We start from the raw sequence: 17,831 nt of genomic DNA, 5'->3' as shown, positions 1-17,831 counted from the left end.
AGAGACATTGAAGTTAAAAAACATTCTCTGGATGCTATCCACAGATTCCGTCCTGTGTTTTGGTTGTTTAACATCAGACGAGTACAGCTCCCCAGCTCTTAGATTCTCTTACTTGTGTGAGCAACACCTTCTTTTCCTGCCCACGCATGGAAAACTTATGTATCCCTTTGCAGACTTGCTTGGTTGAGGGTAATGGTACACAATCAATACCATATTATTAAACCAACACCATAAGTGTAACTTCAGTCCCTATAATTGTACAACTAATGATAACTGGGTGCATTCTGAAGGCATAAAGTGGCCCAAGATTAGAGCCATACACCTTGCAGTTCCCTGCTCTGTTACAAAACTCTTTGCTGAGCGAACATGATGAGACTAGCTTCTTCAGTAGTGCTCTTGGTTTAATTAAAATACTTTAAGAATTCTTTAAGAATTCTAATAAAGTCCCGCATGGGTTTCCCAGACTTTGCAGGTCAGTTTGTCTTTGGTCGATGACTTCACAGGTCAATTCATCTTCTGGGACCCCTCCCTGCCTTCTGGTTAAGGAATCCTTTCATACATACAGGATGACTCAGCAATGGGATGGATGTTCAAATACCTGAAAGGTGCTGATGTTAGACAGGAACTTCCACATTCTTTGGAGGTATGTGTGCATGTGCACCTCTGATTCAAGGCTACCTTGATTATATCACCGGAAAATTAGACTAGTTAACTTCAGTTGTAGAAAATATATTGTAAGCTATTTTTAAGAAATAGCTGTATATGTGACATACATCTTATTTTAGATTTTAGTTAATGCCAGAATGGAACAGAAGGTTCTGTGAATACTTATGTATAAAAGAAAAATTAAAAAAAAAGAGAGATCTACATTTATGGTGATTGTCCATGATCTATAAGCAATAAACTTTTTTTTTCTTTCCAGTTTGTGGTTCTAAATTTGGTACTGCACAACATTGTGATGCAACTATGCAAGAGTTTTAAAATATTATAGAAGTATATAGAATACCAAAACTATATGAGACTCAAAAATAGCTAAACTAAAATAGTATAATAGTTAATGTAATAATTACCATATTTTGTTGTTGCTGACAACCTGCAGTCTGCTTTCATGTACCATATATATTAGCATTTACAAGGTACTACTTATTCCACTCTTTGGCCCCACCCTAGCATATGGGGTGTGGTCACAATCTTGCATTCTCATGAGTCTCAACTGCCCAAACAATCCTTGGGGACCAATGGCAGCAGCCGCAGTTTCAGCAAGCCTCTGCACACTACCTCCTCATCTATACTGGATGCCAAATGTCTGCTTCTGAGCAACTCACCCTTTATGTTTAGAGAAAGGGCATGCACAGTTTTCATAGTTGTATCATTTAGATGATGTAGAGTCATAGGAGTAGAATTAAAATTTTAACAGTGTGTAGTAGTTTGTGAAATTTTGAAGTTAATAATATGTTGCATGCAAAAAATATAAATATTGCAAAGGCAAGCACTCAAAATTTGGAAATGCTAGGATTAAGGTTGCCAGGGTAGCCTTAATTCGGCCCCCTTATGTGATCATTGTAATGCATATGCACAACATTTTTTTTCCATATGTGCTGATGGCGGAGGAATGGCGAGACTCTCTGGAGAGGAGTCTCTTGGGCACAGACTCTTCTTCCCATTTTCCCCCAACCATGACCCCTTCTGCGCTGTCTCTTCCCCACTCTTGGTTCCTAGGCCAATTCTCCTTACCTAGCAAGCCCCAGTTTCCACTCCTGGGCTTCTTATCCCAGTCTTTGTACAGCTAGGCCTAGTCTCACCCCCCTGAACTTCCAGTCCCAGGTCCCCCTAGCCTCCATTCATCACCCACCACCTATGTTCCCTATCCCCATGGTCTCTTTCCCAAGGCTCCTCATCTAGTATGTGTCATGTCTCCCTTCTCCAGGCTCCTTACCCAGCCAGTCATTGTCTCTCCAATGCTCTTTCAGATTTTGGTCTCCCCGCCCACTGACGCTCATCCAGTCACAATCTACCACACCAAATTTTGCTGTTGTCCCTCTGCATTCAAATTGAGATCTCCTCTTCCATCCTGCCTGGGCCCAATGCTGTCCTTGAGAGTTGGTCTCCTGTGCTATCAGTTCTGGAGTCCAGCCTGACCTGCAGCAATCTTGTGCAACAATTTCAAGGAAAGCCCTGCTCAGCTCCAAGCTGGAGCATGCGATCAAAATCATAAGGGAGTTTAGCTGTGACGCTCTAGCAAGTCTCTGCTGAGCGTGTGTAAGTGCAGTTTGTCAAAGGTTTATAACTTGGCCAAACTTGGGCACATTTTCACAGAAATAAGACACATCCTTGAAACAAGACTCCCCCTGCCAAATGAAAGTCCCTCATGCAAAGCATGTGGTTGCTTATCAAAGATGATGATGCCGGAAATTAACATGGGGAAGCATGTTTTCCCTATACCTTATTATTAGAAATAGCTGAGCTATTTTGGCTGATGGATTTTTTTTCAAAAAATTCAGCCGGAGGAAGACATCTGGCATGGAAAATTTCATCCCAGGCAGTTTAAAGTTGTCAAAGTTACAAGGAACCAAAAACGGGATCTTATAATGGGACGCTACCAACTCTGCCTGTAATATCAAAATACTAACTTTAACGTTATACTGCAGATACATTTAGTGATTCTCTGGACAGTTGTTAAATTGATCAGTTAGATGACTGTCTGACAAAATGGTCTGAATAGTGAAGCAACACATTAAGTGTATATTAACATGAGCTAGTGTGCTGCTCTTCTTTAAATTAGTAAAAATCAAATTCTTGATTAGATTTGAAACACTCTTGTCTGTTAGATCAGAAAAACTTATTATTTAGTCATTTAAAAAGACAAAACTTCAGTTGTTATATCTCCCAATTTATTGTGACTTTAGTCACAATTTCTTTTTTTAACATGGTTTTCCTCTCCCTATTGCTGTGTGAAGACTACACAACAGGAAACTTAAGTACAGTGAAACTGACAATACAAAGAGCAGAATACTTTTCTCATCTTTCAGTTATAGTAATCTAGGTGGTCAATTTCAAAAAACAAAAACAAAACTTGGTCAATAATAAACTAGCTTCTTTGTGAAGTTACAGCATGCTGAAGTAGGATCCTTAGGCCTTGTCTACACTACGAGAGTAGTTCGATTTTACTTAAATCGAATATTTGGAATCGATATTGCAAAGTCGAACGTGTGTGTCCACACTAAGGACAGTAATTCGACTTTGTGAGTCCACACTAACGGGGAAAGCGTCGACATTGGAAGCGGTGCACTGAGGGCAGCTATCCCACAGTTCCCGGAGTCCCCGCCGCCCATTGGAATTCTGGGTGGAGCCGCAAATGCCTTCTGGGTAAAAAAAAAAGGGGCCAGGGTGCTTTTGGGTAACTGTCGTCATCCGTCCATCACTCCCGCCCTCCCTCCCTCCCTGAAAGCGCCGGCGGGAAATCATTTCGCGCACTTTTCAAGTCATTGACAGCGCGGACGCCACAGCACTGTGAGCATGGAGCCCGCTGCAACCATCGCTGCAGTTGTGGCCGCTCTCAACGCCTCGCAGCTTATCATACAGGTTGCCCTGAGGCAGATGCAGAAAAGTCAGGCGAGGAGGCTACGTCAACGCGGTGATGGCCTGAAGTCTGAGAGTAGCACAGACCTCTCAGAAAGCAGGGGACCCAGCGCCGAGGACATCACGGTGGCAATGGGTCATGTTGATGCTGTGAAACGGCGATTCTGGGCACGGGAAACAAGCACTGAGTGGTGGGACCGCATAGTGCTGCAGGTCTGGGATGAATCACAGTGGCTGCGAAACTTCCGCATGCGGAAGGGAACTTTCCTTGAACTTTGTGAGTTGCTGTCCCCTGCCCTGAAGCGCAATGACACCCGGATGCGACCAGCCCTGACTGTCCAGAAGCGAGTGGCCATAGCCCTCTGGAAGCTTGCAACGCCTGACAGCTACCGGTCAGTCGCGAGCCAGTTTGGGGTGGGCAAATCTACCGTGGGGGTTGTTGTGATGCAAGTAGCCAAGGCAATCGTTGATGTACTGCTGCCAAAGGTAGTGACCCTGGGAAACTTGGAGGCGATCATAGATGGCTTCGCAGCGATGGGATTCCCAAACTGCGGTGGGGCCATAGATGGAACTCACATCCCTATCCTGGCACCGGACCACCAGGCCAGCCAGTACATTAACAGAAAGGGCTACTTTTCCATGGTGCTGCAAGCACTGGTGGACCACAGGGGACGTTTTACCAACATCAATGTCGGATGGCCGGGCAAGGTTCATGACGCTCGTGTTTTCAGGAACTCTGGTCTGTTTAGACGGCTGCAGCAAGGTATTTACTTCCCGGACCACAAAATAACTGTTGGGGATGTGGAGATGCCTATAGTCATCCTCGGGGACCCAGCCTACCCGCTAATGCCCTGGCTCATGAAGCCCTATACAGGTGCCCTGGACACTGAAAAAGAACTCTTCAACTACCGGCTGAGCAAGTGCAGAATGGTGGTGGAGTGTGCTTTTGGACGTCTCAAGGGGAGATGGAGAAGCTTGCTGACTCGCTGTGATCTCAGCGAAACCAATATCCCCATTGTTATAGCAGCTTGCTGTGTGCTCCACAATCTCTGTGAGAGCAAGGGGGAGACCTTTATGGCGGGGTGGGAGGTTGAGGAAATTAGCCTGGCTGCTGATTACTCACAGCCAGACAGCCGGGCGATTAGAAGAGACCAGCGGGAAGCGCTGTGCATCCGGGAGGCTTTGAAAGCAAAGTTCCTGAGTGAGCAGGGTAACCTGTGACTTTCTAATTTTGTGTACAGAGAAGCCTTCACCCCACTTCCAACACACGTTTCAAAATAAAAATAGTTCTACTTTGTTAAAGCACACCGTTTTCTTTAATACTGTTTTCGCGGGAATTTTTTAAAACTGGGATGCAGACTGTGGTGCGGAGCGGGTGTAGTGTAGTCGCGCGAATGCAGCTTCTAAACTCAAGGACTGACAGGCTCCGCTGCGGTGGGATGGTTCTTTCAACGGAGCCTGTCACCCCTCCTGATACGGACTGTGTGTATGGGGGGTCTATGTGAGTTTGTGGCAGGGGTGGGACGGTTACAGATCCCCTGCTGTGTGGCTCTGTGATCCTGCCTAAGGACCGCCGCTTAAGATCTCTAACTGCCCTCCCCTGACACAAAGTCACAGAGCAACCCACCCCCCACCACATAACATGAAAAGAACCTCCCAGACTAACCAGGGTAAGTAGTCACTGCATCACTGCACTATGTATGTGCCCTGCTGCTGTGCCTGCCCCCGACTATGTACCCTGCCAAAGGTGACTGTCCTGTCCAATTACCAACCCCCTTTCCCCCCCCTCCTCCAAAAGAACATGATGGAAACAGTAGTTAACAGAAACATATTTTTTATTATCAACTACACATGGGACTGGGAAGTGAAACTTGGACGGGGGCTTGTGTCAGGCGGGAAGGAAAGAACTTGTCAAACTTTGGGGAATGAGAGCCTTCTGCTGCTCGAGCTCTCTGCAGGGGTGGAGTGAGAGTTAGCAGGGACTCTGCCGCCTCTCCTTCTGTGCACTTTGGGTGAAGGGAGTATGGGACTTGGTGGCGGGGGAGGGCGGTTAGAGATGGACTGCAGCGGGGCTCTGTCCTCCTGCCTCCGTTCCTGCAGAACATCCACAAGGCGCCGGAGCGTGTCCGTTTGCTCCCTCAGTAGTCCAAGCAGGGTTTGAGTCGCCTGCTGGTCTTCCTGACGCCACCTCTCCTCCCGATCCATGTTGGCTTGGTGCATTTGGGACAAGTTCTCCCGCCACTGGGTCTGCTGTGCTGCCTGGGCTCGGGAGCAGGCTATAAGCTCTGAGAACATGTCCTCCCGTGTCCTCTTCTTCTTATGCCTAATCCTCCCTAGCCTCTGGGAGTGTGATGACAGGCTAGGTTGTGAGACAGTCGCAGATGGGGCTGTGGGAATGGGAAAAAGGGAGTGAATTCCTCAGAAAGATAAATGTAGTTGTGAACAAAGAACATAGTCTTTCTCTGTGAACAGGACCATGCACAGCACCTATCACATGCGCACTCAGCACAAGGTCGAATTCTCGGCCTTCGCATTCAGTGTCTGGGGTTTTGCAGAGCACTTTTGAGAACCCTGTCAGGACAACGGAATTGCTCTTGCACGCAGACATGGTAAGCCGTAGATTCGTGGCAGCTTAAAACTTTAATATTAGCAATGGCCTCATTTCACATTGAAATCAATGTCGGTCCCTGCTGCCAGCAATCCGGCAAGCAGGAAGTCTGCTCCTGTCCCACACCCTCGCGGCTGTCCCCGGGAACGATCCCTTTCGGCTGACCCTCTCCCGCCTCCACCGCGTGGCTGCAAACCAGCGGTTACAGTTCTGTAAAGGAACGGTAAAGCAGTCCCAACACTAACATTCCCCTACCTCATTCAAAGCAGGTCATCATGAGCGACATCACCCTCATGAGGATCTCTGAGAGCGACAGACAGAGAATGCTCCGGGAAAGCCTTCAAAGACCAGGGCCGTATGCCGCCATGCTGTGCCAAGCAATGATTCCAGAGTACTTGCTAGTCTCGTGGCGCGGCAACGTGTCCTACTACGGAGGACCCAATAAGGCCGCTCTCCCCAAGAACCTAATGCAGCGGATTTCAAATTACCTGCAGGAGAGCTTCCTTGAGATGTCCCAGGAGGATTTCTGCTCCATCCCCAGACATATAGACCGCATCTTACTGTAGCTGCAGTAGCAGGGACTAAACAGTAGAGCGGCTTGGGCAGGACAATCATGCAAAACCGGACATTGCTAGATTTTTTTCAAATAGTTGCACTGCCCATGACTGAACCGTTAAGTTAATCAAACTAATCATGAGAAACCCATTTTTTAAATTGTTAATAATCATGTTCTGTTACAAATAAATGTTTAGATGTTTACAACACTTACTGGATGATCCTTCACCAGATTCTGTGTCCGGGGTAACGGCTGGGGAGGGTTGGTAGGGGATCTCTGTAAGGGTGATGAAGAGATCCTGGCTGTCGGGGAAATCAGCGTTGTGAGCGCTGTCGACTGCCTCGTCCTCCTCATCTCCTTCCTCATCTTCCCCGTCCGCTAACATGTCCGAGGATCCGGCCGTGGACACTATCCCATCCTCAGAGTCCACAGTCAGTGGTGGGGTAGTGGTGGCGGCCGCACCGAGGATGGAATGCAGTGCCTCGTAGAAACGGGATGTCTGGGGATGGGATCCGGAGCGTCCGTTTGCCTCTTTGGTCTTCTGGTAGCCTTGCCTCAGCTCCTTGATTTTCACGCGGCACTGCGTTACATCCCGGCTGTATCCTCTCTCTGCCATGTCTTTAGAGATCTTCTCATAGATCTTTGCATTCCGTCTTTTGGATCGCAGCTCGGAAAGCACGGACTCATCGCCCCACACAGCGATGAGATCCAAGACTTCCCGATCAGTCCATGCTGGGGCCCTCTTTCTATTCTGAGATTGCACTGCCATCAGTGCTGGAGAGCTCTGCATCGTTGCCAGTGCTGCTGAGCTCGCCACGATGTCCAGACAGGAAATGAGATTCAAACTGGCCAGACAGGAAAAGGAATTCAAATTCAAATTTTCCCGGGGCTTTTCCTGTGTGGCAGTTCAGAACATCCGAGCTCTTACTGCTGTCCAGAGCGTCAACAGAGTGGTGCACTGTGGGATAGCTCCTGGAGCTATTAGCGTCGATTTCCATCCACACCTAGCCTAATTCGACATGGCCATGTCGAATTTAGCACTACTCCCCTCGTCGGGGAGGAGTACAGAAGTCGAATTAAAGAGACCTCTATGTCGAACTAAATACCTTCGCGGTGTGGACGGGTGCAGGGTTAATTCGATGTAACGGCGCTAACTTCGACATAAACGCCTAGTGTAGACCAGGCCTCACACTGTAGGGGCAAGTGTCGGATAAATGTCTGTAGCCTAAATAAACATCAATGTGTAAAATAAACAAAAGATCGGTTTGGGAAAAAATAGGCATTGACAGTGTACCTTAAACTATAACACAGACAAATATAGAAATTACTAATGGACTCGCTAGTTTGAGCCTTCTTACTTAAACCTAGTAGCAAATCCCATAGGTTTATTTTCAGTGGAAATTTATGCGTATGATTAATTATTATTATTATTATTATTATTATTTTTTGGAGAAGGCAGTTGGTGGTATACTTGCATGAAATACTGTCAAAGGAAACTGCCCTTGGGTAGCTCATCTGGACGTAGGAAATTTGGTTTCATTAATTGTGTTACAGAGCATACCATATATATATAATATATGGAAATGAGACTCTTACTACTGAATGTACATTGTATGTAGTGCAGAGACATTTTGTATGGTAGTCAGATATACTTAGGCTTTGCTAACATGTCTGTTTTTGTTTTTGTGATCTGTACTTTTTTTTTTAGAGATCTATTGTACTTGAAAACATACAGAAAGCTTTGTACCTTCATTACGTCACACCACTCTAGTAACTGAAATTGTTTGCTCTCAAAATGAAGAGAATCAGGCGGACTGTTAAAACTGAGAATCCAATTCTCCAAGCACCACAAAGATCAAAAAAACAGAAAACTTTTTTCTATGGATCAGCATTTGGCAAGTCTCACCTGCAAACCTTGATGGACTGGGGAACGCTGCCACTCCATGTAGTTTTACATATTTTTCAGTTCCTGCCTTTAGTAGATCGAGCACGGGCATCTTCTGTTTGCCGAAGGTGGAATGAAGTTTTTCATATTCCTGACCTGTGGAGGAAGTTTGAATTTGAGCTTAACCAACCAGCTACTTCTTATTTAAAGTCTACTCACCCTGATCTCATTCAGCAAATTATCAAGAGACATGCTGATGATCTGCAGTATGTCAGCTTCAAGGTAAAGACGGGGGTGGAGGCTTGTTTTGTCACTTTACAGGACAGCTGTGTTTGTATTGCATCTCCATACAAAAACCTTTCTTTTTTTTTCTTAAGAATAAATTGGTATGACTATTTTATTGAATGCATGGAAAGTTATATTCAAAGATGTTTGCAGCAATTTTTTTTCAGAAGGAAGCAGTTGCTAAAATTATGTACTTCCTATACATGCACAGTATCTACTTCACATGATTTTCATAGCCTGTTGTATTTAATTTAGTGTATTATTTGAAAAAATTAATTTTGCACAACATTGTCATAATTTTGACATTAAATAGTAGCTATTTACCTTTTGTGTTTAAAAATTACAAGACCAGTATTGTTGTTGGAAGTATTCTGTGCGGATAGGATGTCAATCCTAGTCTTAGAGTTTTTGTTATAGTGGTACTAAATCAGAGGTGGGCAAACTTTTTGGCCCAAGGGCCACATCTCGGTATAGAAATTGTATGGTGGGCCATGAATGCTCTCGAAATTGGGGTTGGGGTGTGGAAGGGGGTGAGGGCTCTGGCTGGGGGTGCGGGATCTGGGGTGGGGCTGGGGATGAGGGGTTTGGAGTGTAGGATGGTGCTCTGGGCTGGGACTGAGGGGTTCGGAGGGCAGGAGGTGGCTCAAGGCTGTGGCAGGAGGATGTGGCACCGGGGGGAGGGGCGTGTCTCAGAGGTGCAGGCCAGCACTTACCTCAAGCAGCTCCCAGAAGCAGCGGCATGTCCCCCCTTCGGCTCCTACGCAGAGGCACAGCCAGGCCGCTCCCCTGGCCAATGGGAGCTGCGGGGGCAGCATGCGGAGCAGAGCCCCCTGGCTGCCCCTATGCATAGGAGCCGGAGGAGGGACATCCGCTACTTTCCGAGTGCCATGCGGAGCATTTCCCAATGCGGCCTGTAATTTGCCCACCCCTGCACTAAGTGCTCTACAGACTAATTCTCAGCTTCTGGGAGGGAAGAAGGGAAGTAGTATTTTCTACCTCTTAAACATGTAGAAATTAAAGCAGAGATGTAAAGGTCCCATCCAATTGCAAAGAAAATGTAATCAAAATAGTATATCTAACTACATATGTGAAAGGATATCACACAACTTTTTATATGCTGCACATGAATATTGAGGTGACTGAGAAATGTTAATGTCCAAGAAACAGCATGGTAATGTTTACACACACTCACTCACTCACTAAGTTCATGTTTGGAGTACTACCTTAACGTAGTCCTCCCTTTATTCGGGTGTTGGACCATTCAGATGATAACATTAATGTAGCTTGTCTTGGAGATATACTACTCAAAGTATAGCAATTACGTAGATAGAATCTACACTGGAAGACCATCTTAATTACATTTGGGGATTATAATGTTGTAACCAGGTCCCCTTACATGGGTGAATTTATAGTGTAAAATAGCCCTAAGTTTGTGAACACCACAGAGGTGGAGTTAATGTCAGTCAGGATTAAACTCAAGTTCCTTTCTCCTAACACTGTCATTAGTAATTTCCTTTTTAGTTGCCTTCAGAGTTCTTGTAATGCAGTTCTGTAGCAGTCCATGGTTAATATTTTAATCAGTTACTTTAAGTACATGTAGCTACTTCACATAGTACAACTGATTTGCCTCTTAATATGTCATCTGAATAGTGATCCAGATAACAATATGTAGCTCATATCTTAAAAGCTCTTGACAAAGGAGTTGGGTATCACCCCCATTTTACAGATGTGGAAACTGAAGTACAGATGTAAAGAGGCTTGCCCCAAGGTCTTCCAGCAGGTCAGTGGCAGAGCCATGAATAGAACCCAGGTCTCACTAGGCTACACGGTGTGTAATGTGGACCACTTTGCTGCATTACTTTTATTTATCCTGTTTTTAGACCAGAATAAACCCCAAAAGTCTGACAGATGATAATTATGAAGGAAGAGGCATCAGCTATGGAATTATGGTATACATTAACCTGCAGTTCAGTACTAGTCATGCATGCAAATTGGGATGTTGATAAAGAAATGCAGAGATGAGGCAAATCAAAGATAGATGGATAGCCTTAAGATGTCTGGTGTTCTCAGGACTGTCAGAAAATCACAGTGTAATAAGTATTGTAGGCAAGTACTTTTCATGACTTTTTGCTGCCTTCAAATTATTAACCACTTAATAAGCTTCACATTCCTTTCTTGGAGCAAATAAAAGTTGGTATAATGCAATCTACTTTTTAAAAAAAAAACTGGTCCTACTCTATTTTGGATATTAAATGTATTTTATCATGCTGTTGACTTTCTAGGAAGCAATACAAAATGACTTCAATGTTTTAAAATTGTCTTTTAGGTTGATAGTAGTACTGAGTCTGCAGAAGCTGCCTGTGACATCCTTTCTCAATTGGTGAATTGTTCTATCAAGACATTAGGTTTGATTTCAACAGCAAAACCAAGTTTTATGAATGTCTCCAAGGTAATGTCCTATGGATTCTCAAATTTTACCTTGCTAGATAGTGTAATAAACCATTTAATATCTAAGCATGTTAAACTATGTAGATATTATTGAATTAAAAAGAAAAGTAATTTTTACAAACCCAACACTTTAATTTTAAAGTACACAAATGCACAAAGTTCTGTTTCTTGCCATATGTTTCTCTAAACGCTCATTTTCATGTTTGTATTTTAAAGTATGACATACATTTGACAACATTCCATTCTTAGAACTTTTTGCCCAGCTGATACTGGCTTCTATAAAACTAGTATCTATATATCCAGGACTCTGGGTCATGTGACCTTGATTATGGCCCTAGTTGGGAATGTATCTAAGCATTTGCTTATGTCCTAATGACTTCAATGAGTCTTAAGCCTGTGCTGAAGCATGGTGCTTAATCCAGATTTGGAACATTTGGGAAGCAAATGCATGGCTCAAGACTAGGGCTGTCGATAAATCGCACTTAACTCATGCAATTAACTTAAAAAAAATTAATGGTGATTTAAAAAAATTAATCATGATTAATCACAGTTAACAATAGAATACCAATTTAAATTTATTAAATATGTTTGTTTTTCTACATTTTCAAATATCGATTTCAATTACAACACAGAATAAAAAGTGTACAGTGCTCACTTTATACTTTTTATTACAAATATTTGCACTGTAAAAAATGATAAACAATAGTATTTTTCAGTTCACCTCATACAAGTACTGTAGTGCAATCTCTTTATCATGAAAGTGCTCCTTACATATGTTTTTGTTGTTTGTTTTGTTTCTGAGTGAAGTTACATAACAAAACAATGTAACATTTTAGAGCCTACAAGTCCACTAGGTCCTACTTCTTGTTCAGCCAATCATGAAGAGAATCAAGTTTGTTTACATTTACGGGAGATAATGCTGCCCCCTTAAGTACAATGTCACCTGAAAGTGAGAACAGGCGTTCGCATGGCACTGTTGTAACTGGCGTCACAAGATATTTACGTGTCAGATGCGCTAAAGATTCCTATGCCTCTTCATACTTCAGCCATTGTTCCAGAAGACATGCTTCCATGCTGATAACACTCGTTAATTAAAAAAAAAAAGTGTTAATTAAATTTGACTTAACTCCTTGGGAGAGAATTGTATGTCTCCTGCTCTGTTTTACCTGCATTCTGCCATATATTTTGTGTTATGACAGTCTCGGATGATGACCCAGCACATGTTGTTCGTTTTAAGAACACTAACTGGAACTCTGACAAAATGCAAAGAAGATACCAATGTGAAATTTCTAAAGATAGCTACAGCACTCGATCCAGGATTTAAGAATCTAAAATGCCTTCCAAAATTTGAGAGGGGTGAGATGTAGAGCATGCTTTCAGAAGTCTTAAAAGAGCAATAATCTGAGGCAGAAACTACAGAACCCAAACCACCAAAAAAGAAAATCAGCCTTCTGCTGGTGGCATCTGACTCAGATGATGAAAATGAACATGTCAGTCCGCACTGCTTTGGATCGTTATCAGCAGAACCTGTCATCAGCATCGACGCATGTCCTCTGGAATGGTGGTTGAAGCATCAAGGGGCATATGCATAGGCGGTGGGTGGAGCCCCACTCTGGGGAGGCTAGCCCCCAGCTCTGCCCCTTCCACCCACTGCCAGAGCCATGAGATCCCGGTACCCTCCCCCTTGGGTAGAGGAGCCCCAGGTCAGCTGCAGCCCAGAGCTCCCCCTTATCTCTCCCCCCACACACACACACAGAGGAGCCTGGGCTGGGCTGGCTGAAGCCCCAAGCCAAGCCTCCCCACACCTGGAGGAGCTCGGAGGTGACCGCAGTCATACCTCACCTTCCCTCCCCGGACCCAACCCACCCATGGCCCAGGGGAAAAGCATCTATAGAAGACACTTTTTGAAATGCCCCATGCGGATTCCGGGGTGGCTGCGGAGGTGGTATGTGCCTCCTCTGCCACCCTGGAACCTTCATAGGGCATAATAAAGCAAAAACTTCACCGCAAAAGCATGCAGCCAGGGGTCCAGTGGCTGTGGCTGCACTGGGGGAGGCAGAGCTTCCCATGGCCTATTATACCCGCCGCCCATGGACATATGAATCTTTAGCACATCTGGCATGTAAATATCTTGTGACATCAGCTACAACAGTGCCATGCAAACGCCTGTTCTCACTTTCAGGTGACATTAGAAACAAGAAGCAGCATTATCTTCTGCAAATGTAAATAAACTTGTTTGTCTGAGTGATTGGCTGAACAAGGAATAGGACTAATTGGACTTGTAGGCTCTAAAGTTTTACGTTTTATTTTTGAATGCAGGTCTTTTTGTATATAATTATCATGAAAGTTGAATTACAAATGTAGAAAGAGATTGCACTACAGTACTTGTATTAGTATTTTTCAATTCACCTATTTCTTTTTTACAGTGAAAATATTTGTAATAAAGAATAAATAAGTGAACACTGTCGACTTTGTATTCTGTTATAATTGAAATCAAAATATTTAAAAATGTAGAAAACATCAAAAAATATTTTAAAAAATCATGATTAATTAATCATGCTGTTAAATGGTATTCTATTGTTTATGTAATCGCTTGACAGCCCTATTCAGGACTCCAAAATTGAAGTGGTATAAATCAGATCTCCAGAAGTGAGGGGCTACAATACTTAATTTTGCATACATATGTAAGTATATCCTTTCCTTTTTTCCTCTCAATGGGCTCAATTATCGCTCCATCAAATGTTAGTCCTGAGAGGTCACAGTTCAGTTTCTTGATGAATTTTTTTTTTCTTAATTTGGTATTTTTACTTACTGGTATTCTGTAGCTACTTCAAGCTCTTCATTATATGCACTTTTTTCTTTGAAAAGAGGGGAAATGGGGAAGAGGGCAGAACTGCTTGTGTTCACTGTAAGCATTAAAATAACCCCTAGTTTGAGAGTAAATACTATATTCTTTATTACATAACTTAGGGGATTGATTAAATAAGAATTTATAATTACGCTAATTATTTTACCCCTTCGGCCCATGTAAGACAAAACTAATGGTTCTACCTTGAGGCAAAAGTTCAATCAAGTATGCCAGGGGTCGGCAACCTATGGCACGCGTGCCAAACACGGCACACGAGCCGATTTTGAGTGGCACGCAGCTCCCCTGATGTGGTCCCAGCCCTCAGCCCCTCCACCCACCGCTCTCCCCTGCGGGCAGGAGGCAGAAGCTTGGTTCTGCAGCAGCCAAGCTTCCCCTCCTCCTCCTCTTCTTCCCCCAGCGTGGTGCCTTCTTTCCCTGCGCCAATCAGCTGATGGCCCTAGCGACAGGGAGTGGGAAGAGCGGCAGCATGCACAGAGCTCACTAGAGGAGGCAGAGAGAGTTAGGGACGGAGCCTGGGGGAAGCGGGTGGAACAGGGCATATCCCTTCCAGCCCCCTGCCTTGAGCCACTCAGGGCAGGGGGCTGGGAGCACCCCCACGAGCCGAGCACCCCAGCCCTCTGACCTGACCCTCCCACACACACCCAGCCTTCTGCCCTGCACCCCCCCACACCTCCAGCCCTTTGCCCTGAACCCCCCCCCCACACACACCCTAGCCTTTTGCCCTGAACCTCCTCCCCCGGCCCTCTGCCCTGATCCCTGAAACACCCACACCCAGGTCTGGGGTCCCGGCCGCAGGCTCTACTCAGCCCACTGCCGGCCTAGGTGAACAGAACCCCAGGCTGGCAGCGAGTTGAGCAGGCTTATGGCATAAGATCAGCATTTTAATTTAATTTTAAATGACGCTTCTTAAACATTTTGAAAACCTTGTGTACTTTACATACAATAGTTTAGTTATATAATATAGACTTATAGAAAGAGACCTTCTAAAAACGTTAAAATGAATTACCGGTACGCGAAACCTTAAATTAGAGTGAATAAATGAAGACTCGGCACACCACTTTTGAAAGGCTGCCTACCCCTGAACTATGCTATGGATATAATAACATTAAATGTCCACTGAAGGATAACTTCCACCCCCCCTCACTTTCTCTGAACAGGCTCATTTTGCATCAGCACTGACAGTAGTTTTTGTAAACTCCAAGTCATTATCATCCATCAAAATTGATGACACACCAGTTGATGATCCATCTTTGAAGGTTCTTGTTGCTAACAATAGCGATACTCTAAAACTGCTAAAAATGAGCAGCTGTCCTCATGTGTCACCTGCTGGTGAGTAGTAAATCTGTTTAAAAAAGGAAGTAGTAATGCAGTAGTTACTGTTGAGGATGCATTTCTGTTAACCTGTTTTCAGGTACTTAACATTTGGAATAAATTATTTTTCCACTTAAAATCTTTCATGCAAATTCTCAGTTCAAAGGTGGTACATAAACCTTCCACTTGACTATTCTCAGTTGTCTAGACCGTGGGAAAATGTAGTCTTTAATGTCAAGCATTTTTGGAGTAATCCAAGTGAAAGGAAAGCATCAGAATAGTATTTATATACCTTTCGTATTACTTTAAATTTTTCTGGTGGTGTTCCTGTTTTTGGGCTTCGTCCTTGCTATTTCAGTCATTCTAATGCTTTGTTTTACTTCTGTAAAGAATTAAATTTTAGATTAAAAAAAAAAAAGATTTAAACCTTCTGTGCACTTAGCCCGACGTGAAAGCAAGTACTTGTTTATATATAGCACTATCTCTTTCTGTAATATAAGTATAAAGGGCATGACTCTTGTTGTGTGAAGAAATTTTGTTTGAAATAATGAAGTTGTAAGTATTAAAATTCATGAATTGCTCATAGCGTGCACAGTATTTTCTAAACTAATCAACTTCCGTTCCATAATATACTCAAGATAACACGAGCATGTACGGTACCTGTACCTCTGTTCATTGAAAAAACATAACTTTTTGTGGCTTCGTTGTCAAAATCAAGTAATGCAGTGCAAAAGAAGCTTGAATACAAATTTGTGGTGGGAATTTCCTGAATTATGTAAGGTATTTACTCACATACTTTAAGGTGAGAAGGGACCATTATGATCTTCTAGTCTGACCTCCTGCACAACGCAGGCCACAGAATCTCACCCACCCACTCCTGTAACAAACCCCTGACCTATGTCTGAGCTATTGAAGTCCTCAACTTGTGGTTTAAAGATTTCAATGTGCAGAGAATCCTGCAGCAAGTGACCTGTGCCTCACGCTGCAGAGGAAGGCGAAAAACCCTCAGGGTCTCTGCCAATCTGCCCTGGAGGAAAATTCCTTCCCGATCCCAAATATGGCGATCAGCTAAACCCTGAGCTTACCCAGGAAAGAATTCTCTGCCGTAACTCAGATCCCATCCTATTTAGTGTCCCATCACAGGCCATTGGGCATATTTACCACTAATAGTCAAAGATCAAATGGTCTGGGGTAAACAGGATGAAGTTTAACAAAGACAAATGCAAAGTGCTCCACTTAGGAAGGATAAATCAGTTTCACACATACAGAATGGGAAGAGACTGTCTAGGAAGGAGTACGGCAGAAAGGGATCTAGGGGTTATAGTGGATCACAAGCTAAATATGAATCAACAGTGTGATGCTGTTGCAAAAAAAAAAAAAAAAAAAAAAAGCAAACCTGTTTCTGGGATGCATAAACAGGTGTGTTGTGAGCAAGACACGAGAAGTCATTCTTCTGCTCTCTACTCTGCTCTGGTTAGGCCTCAACTGGAGTATTGTGTCCAGTTCTGGGCACTACATTTCAAGAAAGATGTGGAGAAATTGGAGAGGGTCCAGAAAAGAGCAACAAGAATGATTAAAGGTCTTGAGAACATGACCTATGAAGGAAGGCTGAAAGAATTGGGTTTATTTAGTTTGGAAAAGAAAAGACTGAGAGGGGACATGATAGTGGTTTTCAGGTATCTAAAAGGGTGACAGGAGGAGGGAGAAAACTTGTTCACCTTAGCCTCTAAGGATAGAACAAGAAGCAGCTTAAACTGCTGCAAGGGAGGTTTAGGTTGGACATTAGGAAAAAGTTCCTAACTGTCAGGGTGGTTAAACACTGGAATAAATTGCCTAGGGAGGTTGTGGAATCTCCATCTCTGGAGATATTTAAGAGTAGGTTAGATAAATGTCTATCAGGGATGGTCTAGTCAGTATTTGGTCCTGCCATGAGGGCAGGGGACTGGACTTGATGACCTCTCAAGATCCCTTCCAGTCCTAGAATCTATGAATCAATTAATTGCCAAAATTAGGCTATCTCATCATACCATCCCTTCCATAAACTTATCTGGCTTCAAGACTAAGCTTGATAGGTCTTTTGCCTCCACTGCTCCCCTTGGAAGGCTATTCCAGAACTTCACTCCTCTGGTGGTTAGAAGCCTTCATCTAATTTCAAGTCTAAATGTTATTCATTTATGTGTGGTCATTATAACTTTATCAATGACAAACTCTGCATATTCTGAGTCTAAAAACATCTTAAAGTGACTGAAAGAAGTTTGTGAGTCTCTGTTTTTCTCAACATAAATATTAA

The 17,831-nt window shown here is 43.7% G+C and overlaps 1 protein-coding gene across 9 annotated transcripts in view; it reads left to right on the top strand.

Annotated features, from left to right (window-relative positions):
• Positions 1-17,831, top strand: part of LOC117881552 (F-box/LRR-repeat protein 21-like) — a 30,340-nt gene that overhangs the window by 8,620 nt on the left and 3,889 nt on the right. For 2 of the 9 annotated variants that reach the window (XM_034778955.1, XM_034778949.1), the window contains exons 3-6: positions 566-643; positions 8,452-8,910; positions 11,240-11,362; positions 15,388-15,559. In XM_034778955.1, coding sequence (XP_034634846.1) covers positions 8,539-8,910; positions 11,240-11,362; positions 15,388-15,559 — 667 coding nt within the window. In that variant the 5' untranslated portion in view covers positions 566-643; positions 8,452-8,538. Of the gene's footprint in view, positions 1-463; positions 644-2,501; positions 2,612-8,451; positions 8,911-11,239; positions 11,363-15,387; positions 15,560-17,831 lie in introns of all 9 variants that reach the window. The other 7 variants (XM_034778953.1, XM_034778948.1, XM_034778952.1 and 4 more) reach the window with 4 other exon arrangements.

Source organism: Trachemys scripta, chromosome 8 (genome assembly GCF_013100865.1).
Source record: "Trachemys scripta elegans isolate TJP31775 chromosome 8, CAS_Tse_1.0, whole genome shotgun sequence".
Taxonomy (NCBI): domain Eukaryota; kingdom Metazoa; phylum Chordata; order Testudines; family Emydidae; genus Trachemys; species Trachemys scripta.
Note: the sequence above shows the minus strand (reverse complement) of the source record. Positions and strands in the feature narration are given on the sequence as shown.